Below are 9999 nucleotides of genomic sequence, written 5' to 3'. Positions count from 1 at the left end.
GACCTTATGAAATATATATATTTTTAACCTTAACATAAAATACTTTCTCTAATCTCTCTTTTCTCCTCTCCTTCTTAGAACTACACCAATCTCATTTTTTTTTTACTTCTCTTTTATCTGACGACGGCGGAATCACCCGCCTGGTTTGAACCGAGAATTGAAAGACGTAAAATAAAGAATTAACCAAGAACGAAGGTTAAAATAAAAAACCCGTGCAAGAATGAAAATGTGGAAGAGCAAAATTTTGAGACCGAACAGATATAAAGACCTTATCTTCGCCCATGCCCCAGTACACTGCCATCTGCCATCCCTAGGTGGAATGCAACTAGCTATGCATGGTAGACCTTTTTTTTTTTTTGAGTTATCGAGAGAGAGAAAGAGAGCTCAGTTCCAATGCAACTCTGCCAACGAACCGAGCATGAGAGGCAACGTGGTGGCTTTTCTGCTGTGATTGACACGTACAACCTTCATACCTCATAGACAAAACGTCGGTTTCCCAAAGAGGCTTAAAAGGGTGGGAGTCCTGTAGATGATCATGCCCATTTGTGGTGGGGCTCTTTCTCTGTGCATCCTCTGGAATTTCTTGATATCTTTCATCCTTTCTTCCCGTTTCATTTTTGAAGGAGTAAAGGTTGTGGGAGGAATAAGCTCAGTGTCTTGGAGCTTTTCTCGGTTTTCTATTTTGATAAAAGGAAATGTCTACTGAGGGCTCGGTGATTCGTTGCCTTGGTAATGCTTTTTTTTTTTGTGAATTATTATTATTAAGAAAATATAAACCTACAAAATACAAAACCTACTAAATGAAACATGTTATTGGATTTTTATAAAATTTTGGTATTTTTTTTCAATTTTTAACCGTACAAATGTGATCTATATGTTTGTTTTTACAGGAATCACTTCTTAAAACATTTGATTCTATATTTCTATTTGTATAGGAATCACTTTGAAATATTTGATTCCCATGTATGGATAGGTTTTTATAAGCTTATAATTTTCATAAATTTTTGACGCTCCAAATATCATTTTTTTCATTCAACATGCATGATCCAAGTATGCATCGATTTCTAGTAAATGTATCGTGCTGAAGACTTCATTCACTATCATGTTTCATTTAATAGGTTTTGTTTGTTTTAGGTTTCCGTTTTTCATTATTATTATTGATATTTAATATTTTTTTAGCATCACCATGATCATGTGTGTGTGTGTTGGTGGTAGCTGCGGTTGCATGGGAGGCAGGAAAGCCGTTGTCGATTGAGGAGGTTGAAGTTGCCCCACCTCAAGCCATGGAAGCCAGGATCAAGATACACTTCGCTTCTCTATGCCATACCGATGTCTATTTTTGGGAAGCAAAGGTTATTTGTTCTTCCTTTTCTTTTTGCCTCTCAATACTCGATACTCAGCAACATGGTGACAAAAGTTTAAAACGGCAATTTCTCGTGAGATTTTCAAACTTTTTTTAATTTTCCACTAGTTTTTATCTGCAAAATCTTGAAAAAAATCAAATAATTTCTCCAAAAAAATTCAACAAAATTTTAAAAATCAAAATATAAAATATTTTGATTATACAATTAAATTTTACATGCAAATAAAAAAAATGAAATATATTTTTCCAATATTTCTTATGTTTCTCATTACTTTCTTTTTTTGTTATAATTTTAAGATAAAAAACTTCTTAATACCCGCCAAACACTCGAAGAAAATAAACAGAAAGATTAAGATCTGCTGGATCACTAGTTTATTCTAACATTTGGAACTTTTACATTTTGAGAGCTAGTAGCTACATAGCATAATTTTTAGCACTGGGGGCCGATTGCTTTTTTTTTTCCAATACAGTCCCATGAATTCATGCATCTCTTTATAATGAACCCCAAGTTGTGCTGTGATTCTACAACAAACAACTCAAAAGGATATAGTAAAAAAAGAGTAAACCAAACAATAGACTGCAGAAAAAAATACTACAAAAATTTTCATAACAAAAACCCTAAAAAAGCAAACTTTTAGAACTAAAATTGGGGAGATTTTGAAAATATCGCTTAAAAAAGTTTTTATCGTTTTAGGAATGTCTCGCTATTTTTTCTTTTTTCTTGCTATATTTGTCGTAGTAGTGTCATTATTATTTTTATTATTATAATATGAATGGGATGGTTAAATGGTGTTGGTTCTTTTAATTTTATTTAACTTAATTGTGTCTTTAATTATGCAGGTGCAGGCACCCCTGTTCCCCAGAATCTTTGGTCATGAAGCTGGGGGGTAAGATTTCTTTTCTTTCTTCCCTTTGTTTGTGCAAGTCTTTAATCATCCTATTCCAAGGGCATTTTTCTGCTTACATATCTCTCTCTCAAAATCCGTAAGGTAGCCTTAAATTTCTATGAAAACCAAAATTTTCTTTTTCCCTCACTTGATATGTGATAATATTAATCCTATATTATTGAGTGACAATACGATCTTTGGAGGAAGTCTGTTGAGTATTCTCTAGAATGCCTTTCCAAGCAGCAGAGCATACTTTTGAACCTTTTCTTCAAACTAGACAAGAAATATTGGTGACCTTCCAAACATAAAGGTGGAGGATTTCCATCCTTTTTTTTTAATTCTCTCATATTGAGGAGATTTTTGCAGGGTGGTGGAGAGTGTGGGTGAAGGTGTGACGGATCTTAAGCCTGGTGATCATGTGCTCCCTGTCTTCACTGGGGAATGTGGGGAATGTAGACATTGCAAGTCTGAAGAGAGCAACATGTGTGAACTTCTCAGGATCAATACAGACAGGGGAGTGATGCTTGCTGATGGAAAATCAAGGTTTTCTATTAAGGGACAACCTATCTATCACTTTCTGGGCACTTCTACTTTTAGTGAGTACACAGTTGTTCATGCTGGTTGTGTAGCCAAGATTAATCCAAAAGCACCTCTGGACAAAGTGTGTCTCCTCAGCTGTGGAATTTCAACTGGTGATTATGTGACTTTTCTATCATATTGTAGTCTCTATCATGTGTTGATGAGCTTTGTTGTTTTATAAATCTTAGCATTATTTTGGTATACCCTTTTAGGTTTTGGTGCTGCTGTCAATGTTGCAAAACCCCCTAAAGGTTCAACTGTGGTAGTTTTTGGATTGGGTGCTGTGGGGCTAGCGGTAAGTTTCTTACTACTGTATTTATCTTTTGATTGGTCTTAAGCTCTGGTACTTTATATGGAATATTGTGGTGGTGCAATTTTATTAGGCTGCTGAAGGCGCACGGGTTTCCGGAGCTTCAAGGATTATTGGAGTAGATGTGAACCCGAACAGATTTGAGGGAGGTGTGCTGAGCGAACTGTTCATTATATTTCTTCTGATGATTTTTTTACTGTTAAAATTGCTAATGCTGTTTCTTTTTTATCACATTTTAGCTAAGAAGTTTGGCATCACCGATTTCGTGAACCCAAAAGACTATGAAAAACCTGTTCAACAGGTTGGTTTAATTAGTATTGGTTGTAAACTAATTGAGGACCAGCTAAAACTCTGTTCTAGTACAAATAATATTTCTTCTATTCGAACTGTACACCCTGTTTCTAAATCTGGGTGAAGTTGATTAGAATGGAAGATTGACATAATGCATTTTTTCTGAACTCTTGTTAGTCCCCAAATTCTGGTGATTAAAAGTGGCTATCAGGGTCTACATGGAAAAATGAAAGATGGGATCTCTGCTAAAAGAATGAGATTCCCCCAGCTACTCTGATTAATGCGTAGCTCCTCTTATTTGTAATGAAAATGACGATAACTAGTCATGAAACCGTGGCTGATTTGCATGTTTGGTTGTTGTAGGTGCTAGTAGAGATGACCGGCGGCGGCGTCGATAGGAGCATCGAGTGTACAGGGAACACTCAGGCGATGATCTCTGCATTTGAGTGTGTCCATGATGTATGTTATTTTCTTATAACCACGCCTTCATGTGTTTAACAAACTAGTAATATGGCTGCTAACATCCATTTAGTGTTTTTCTTTTACTAACACACATCAATGCAATAGAGCAACATGATGTTGAAGGAATTAGCATCTTGTTAACAATTCAAAGGGTTGAAGGATTTGATATCTTGTTAATAATTCAAAAGGTTGCTACTGTCCCGGGCAGTTTGGTGCGTCGTGGGGTTGCAAAAAAATTATATGCCCGTGACAGCTACTCTTACCCAGTACCACCAAGTTGTTGACCAGCAAATATGGTGCACAATTTGTAGCTCCATTATACTCTAATCCTTTAATTTTTCATTAATTCTTATACATCATTAGTTTGTAAATATACTCAAACCATGATATGATACTCTGCTTTTCAGGGTTGGGGTGTTGCTGTTCTGGTTGGGGTACCTAGCCAAGAGGCGATGTTCACGACCAATGCGATTAACATTCTCAATGAAAGGACTCTCAAAGGAACCTTCTACGGCAACTATAAGCCCCGTTCTCAGATTCCCTCTGTTGTGGAAAAGTACATGAGCAAGGTGATTCCTTCTGAACTTTGTAGAAAGCTTTCATATATAATCATCCTATCTTTAACCTTTTTCTTTCATTGAAAACCGGAGTAAGAGACCTGGCCGTGCTGGCCAACCCATTCAAGGTATGGTAGCTTCTCTGACAGTGTAAAACTGGACCGCACCCTTTGCCCCCATGGACTCGCCTTGCTTTGGCAATATGCAAGGAGAATGACACCCATAAGAATGGAACACCGACCACCTGTCTAGTGTCCAGGGCCGCATCCAACTGTGCCAAACCCCTTGGGGCTCATCCTAGAGGTGGCTAATGGACTGGTTCGACCCGTTAACAGGACCAGAACCAGCCCGTTGGAACCCAGACCGGCACGGCTCAAAAGCTACAGTAACGGTCTGGGCCCAACGGGTTCATGGGTTGTGCCGGTTTCATCCCCGGCCGAAAAAACCATTACGATCCGGACCCATTTAACCCGTGAACCGGACCACAGCAACCCTTCCAGTGAACCCTATTAATTCATCTGAAGTAGTCTTAATTTTATTTTTAGTTGTAATATTTATAGTTTTAGATTTTTTTATTTTTAGTTTTAATTTGTAATCTACTTGTAATTTTTTTTTTCATAGTGAAATTTTGGACTTTCGAGGTTTTCTCTTTCGAGGTTTTCCATGTAAAATCATGGTGTCCATTTTTATTTTTCTAAATTTTTTTCAATTATGCCAGGTGAACCGGCCCGCCTAAGACCGGCTCAACCTTGCTGGTTTCACTGGGCCAGAGCCGTTTGGCCTTCTCACAAACGGTCTGATTCAATGAACCAGCCCGTCTCAACTTGTCCGGTTCATGAACGGGCCGGTTAATGGGCCTGAACCAGTGGGTCGCGTGCCGGTTCAGGCCCGTCTGCCACCTCTAGCTCATCCTATCGTTGACCTTCTAGTGTGGCTATCTATCATCTGCCTGTAGTTCTAGAGAGAGTATTAATCCTTCATATTTAATGAGTTAATGATATGTTGCATGAGATTAAGCAATTACATGATGCAGGAACTTGAGTTGGAGAAATTCATAACGCATGAGGTTCCTTTCTCTGAGATCAACCAGGCATTTAATTACATGATGAAAGGGGAAAGCCTGAGATGCATCATTAGAATGGGAGCATAGCTCGCTATAAAGGCTGTTAGTATTTTGAGAAGGCTCTAGAGAAAATTAAAAGATGGTGATTTCAATGTAATCAAGGAAGGTTTGTGTATATGGATGTAAGTATGGGTCTCTACTTGTCTCTCTTCCAGGTTGATGAACTAGAACTCTGTTTTTGTTGGTAGAAGTGATAGCCGAGTTTGAATGTAGTTCGGTACTACGAATAATAAGCAAAAGAGCTAATGGATTGTCACTGTTAGGCACAAACTTATGCATATTTACATGAAAGAAAAAGTTTTTTTTTTTTTTTACATAACCATGTTAACCAACACAGAATCACTTGCAAGGGCACACATGCAATCCTGATTTTCTGGGATTTTGGTGTTCCTGCTTTTGGTAGGAAACTTTGAAAATGCCTAACGAATTATTGAATGTATGTATGTGGTGTGATGATGCTGTTTCTTATTCTCAATCGATGTTTTCAAGATCACTTGTATATTCTAAATATGGGTTGATTATGTATATAGATCTCCCAATAAACGAGCAACAACACAGTTATGAATGCACACGAAGAACACGCAGCACTCACTCAATGTGATTCTGTCTGATCTGACTGATGCTCTCTCTTTCTCTTAGAAAGGTGTTGGCGTTCTATAACCGAAGCAGAATGTAAAAAGCAAAATACACACCGGTAAGCAGAATATAATATATACCGGTAGACGTCATGGATGAAATGAGTGTCTGTTTAGCACAGCGTTCTCAGCGTATCGATGCTCACGATGAGTTCAAGCTATCAAGTCGACAGTGAGCAGGACCCTCAACCCAAATGAGAGAAAGAGGCACTTTGGTTGCACTCATTAAGCAACCCTGCCTCGATTTATAGTACTGGAAGGTTACACATATGGCATTAAGTTACGTAAACCCTTCACATTCTCTCTCTCCACTAATACCTTTATTACTGTCTTGTGTCAAACTGGGTCACTTAGTGTTGGATCCGATCCAAAATGTTCAACAAAGAGTTCTACTGTATAGAATGGTTACACCTCATCCTCCGTCAAGTTCTTAATCAATGTGTGAAACTGGAAGATCACATTAGGATTGTCAAGCTTGTCTTTTCCAGCACAAATGCTTATCTTATTGCTGTTCGGTTTGCTCTCATTTTGCGTTCATCCATGGATCAATTTCGCTTAGATCTGAATGGGTTTTGGATCCACTGAAGTCCTTAACAATGAATAAGCATGAGAGAGAGAGAGAGAGAGGTGATTCTACATGTAACGACATCTCTTATTGGTATTAACAAATGAGCATAAGTTTGGACAAGAAAATATCGTTTATTGGTATTAACAAATGAGCATCTGTTTGGACAAAGAAAGAATCACGACGGAAGTTCTCTCTCAAAGTTTTTCCTTTGTATGAAATGAAACAGAATTGCAGAACTAAAATCGAGATTGGGAGGAAGAAGATGGGAAGTGTGGCACCACTATGGCTGCTCCGCCTTCACTTCTCTTCGTCTTTTCTATCTTCTTCTCTAATTCTTGCTTCTTTTCTTACTGATCCGCAGTCTTCTTCCTGGGACTTGCAATGGAGGGAGACCTTCACCATTGGAAGCACAAAGCAAGAAGAAAGGAAACCCATTTGCACTTTGGTTACAGCTGAGAACAGATGGTGAAATGCATGCAATACTTTGGTCTCCCCTTAAGTGTATGTATAGCAGACAGCGGTTACAGCCAACAGAGGTAGCAAAGGGTCGCTTGGTTGGCTTGTTGAGAAAGGAAGGGAGATTTCATACTTTTTTCATATAGAAGGGAGATTGCATAATTGTTGAGCAAGGAAGCTGGAAGAATTCTCCGAGTAAAAAACTGGTGGTTAATTTTCTTCCGAGGAGGGAAATTCTGTTTGTGACAAAATGACTAAAGAGTAATGATAAGCAACAGTCAAATATCGTTATCATTTGAACAGAAAGGGTGAAGGATACTTTTAACGGGAAAATTGTGAGAAAGTGACTAGCAGAGTGATTAAAAAGAAGATGAAGAAAAAGCAAGAGTAGAGTAGTAGTACCAAATAGTCAATGTCATGATCTTGTCATATAACCATTCGGCCAGAAGAAGGTTGGAATTGAGAGAGCCGAAAGAAATTCAACATTACCACTCATGAAGATCAACAAAATGTTAAACCCATGAACTGAACAAGAGCAAAAGCCAAAACAAATAAAGAAAGCAGAAGAGAAAAGAACATCAAACAGATAAAATGGGCTCACGCCGAAGCCGCTTGCCCAGATTGCGGCAAAAGAGAGGTAGCGTCAGCAGGAGGGAGTGGAAGATCACTAAGATGCATACGCAAGATCGCAAAAACATCTACCAAGATTTTATGCACGAGGTTTTGAATGTTAACTAGAATTTGACGAAAATGAGCATCGTTTCGCGCCATTTAAACAAACCACCAAGAAGTAAGCAACCACGTCTGCCGTCAGATGAACCTCCATCTCGTGTTGCGCATAATACAAATCGGGCCCAAGATCAGATCTAGCGCAAAGGACTCCTCCTTAACAAACACTTCCGGATGCCTCCAGGTTCTGCTAAAGAGTTCCACAAATATTGGGCAAGACCAGAACAAGTGAAATGTAGATTCTTCTGCAGCTTGACAAAGCACGCACCAACTCGAGAACTGAATGACCCACTTCTTTAAACTATTGTACGTGGGTCTGGATCCTATCGTGCAAAATTAACTAAGCCAGGACTCAAGAACGGGGAGAAGGACCCTTCACCCAAAGCACATCCTCGGGCAACCAATCAGCCCCCGAGGGGAGCAACGATCTATAGACTTTTTTTGTGAGAAACTCTCTGCTTGGCGCCAGCACCCTCTGCAACCACTGACCAAATTTTTTGGACTCCTCAAAATGGTCTCTAAAGCAGGCTAAAGCCCTCAACCACGATTTACGCAAGTGCGAGAGCGCCAAACCCCAAGTTCCCAGATGAACTGGGATAAGAGCAAGAGCCTCATATTTAGCAAGAAGCAAACAAGCAATGTCGATTGGTGGGCCAACCGACATTGCTTGGCGACAAGAACAATGCTTCGCAGTCTAGGCGCAGGAATGCCTAAACCAGTCATACGCTGAGCTAAGACCACCAAACGCCAACCAATCAAGTGACGCTTACCCTTGAGTTGACACCCAGACCATGAAAAACCTACCAACAAGCGCGTCAGCTGGTTCTCTACTCCCACAGGCATCACAAACATAGACATGAAAAATTTTGGAATAGTTGAAAGAACATGTCTGACTAAGGTTAGACGACCAACGATGGAGAGATAAGACGACTGCCACAAAAGCAATTTGCGCTTCACTTTTTGAAGCGTCGGATCCCAAGCAGCAGAAGAGAGGTGCCTCACTTGTAACGGCAAGCCCAGGTACATAATAGGCATGTCAGAAATAGTGCAATTAAAAATTTTCTTTCCAGCCGCAAACATATTGGCATGAACATTAAACATGGTAATAGAGCATTTGGTCTCATTTAGAGAAAGCCCAGATAGGGAGAGAAAGAACTGTTTGAAATTGAGAGAGAGAGAGAGAGGAAGGTGGGCTGGTCCAAATGAGTTATATGGCATTTGCTTGGTTTTCAAGAAAGAAGGCTTTGTGAATGCTAAATCCTCTTTATCTTACTGCTAAAATAGTACCAATGGTGCATCTCTCTCAATCTCTCTCTCTCTCTCCCGTAGGAGGTAAATGATTCGGATTTGGGTTGATGCAGCCAATGTCAAATCCGATTAATTGGACTCAGATTCAGATGAAAAAAACTAATACTGAATCTGAAAAAAAAAAACATGTAATCCGATTGGGTCATGAAATCCTTATACAAAATATGAATCCGAATCCAAATCTAAATACTAATCAAATTTAGTTTTTAACCAAATCCAACTAATCAGATTTGGATTCAGGTCGGATATCGGATATATCTGACCCATTGGCATCCACTGTGTGTGTGTCTGCAATTTATACTTGGAATTTCTAATTGGTTGGTGGCAAATAGGGGTGCAAGTGGGCGGGGTATGGGCTTGAGCATGGTAGACTATGCAACAGATCCAAGTCCGGATCCTATATGCCAGAGCTGAATCTGCATGCAAATTTGACATGATTTTAATGGATCCAACAAAAAAATAGGTTAACACACAAGATTTTTACATGTGAAAGTGCACAAACTAATTACATTTAATCTAGACTTAAATATAGATCCCACAGAAAATGATGAGTTCAATGTGAACCTAAATATGAAAAAGTATGATCATGTAAGTCCGAATCCCATTCAAATTTACACACAGATTTTGTCTTAAAACCCAAATCTTGAATCATTTTCCATTTGGATCAGATAGTCAGAGGTCTGGGTTCAAGTTGATCAAGTTAAGCCATTTATATTTTGGATCTGGATCGA

General features: G+C 39.0%; 1 protein-coding gene across 1 annotated transcript; it reads left to right on the top strand.

Annotated features, from left to right (window-relative positions):
• The first annotated feature begins 695 nt into the window (after nt 1–695).
• Nucleotides 696–5611, top strand: LOC149847463 (alcohol dehydrogenase-like). The gene is made up of 10 exons (XM_089998428.1): nt 696–729; nt 1216–1352; nt 2204–2250; nt 2617–2942; nt 3042–3124; nt 3213–3288; nt 3379–3440; nt 3794–3889; nt 4300–4461; nt 5483–5611. Exons 1-10 carry the CDS (start codon nt 696–698, stop codon nt 5597–5599), a joined length of 1140 nt encoding a protein of 379 aa, XP_089854554.1. The 3' UTR covers nt 5600–5611.
• The last annotated feature ends 4388 nt before the right edge of the window (nt 5612–9999 follow it).

The sequence above is a fragment of the Nuphar pumila genome, chromosome 2, assembly GCF_984573655.1.
Source record: "Nuphar pumila chromosome 2, dmNupPumi1.hap1.1, whole genome shotgun sequence".
Lineage (NCBI taxonomy): Eukaryota > Viridiplantae > Streptophyta > Magnoliopsida > Nymphaeales > Nymphaeaceae > Nuphar > Nuphar pumila.
This window is presented reverse-complemented; position numbering and strand designations above follow the sequence as displayed.

Coding starts and splice junctions, on each gene's coding strand:
- LOC149847463 (XM_089998428.1), top strand. CDS start 696: ATGTCTACTGAGGGCTCGGTGATTCGTTGCCTTG. Junction 3,289..3,378: donor CCCGAACAGATTTGAGGGAG/GTGTGCTGAGCG, acceptor ATCACATTTTAG/CTAAGAAGTTTGGCATCACC. Junction 4,462..5,482: donor TGGAAAAGTACATGAGCAAG/GTGATTCCTTCT, acceptor TACATGATGCAG/GAACTTGAGTTGGAGAAATT.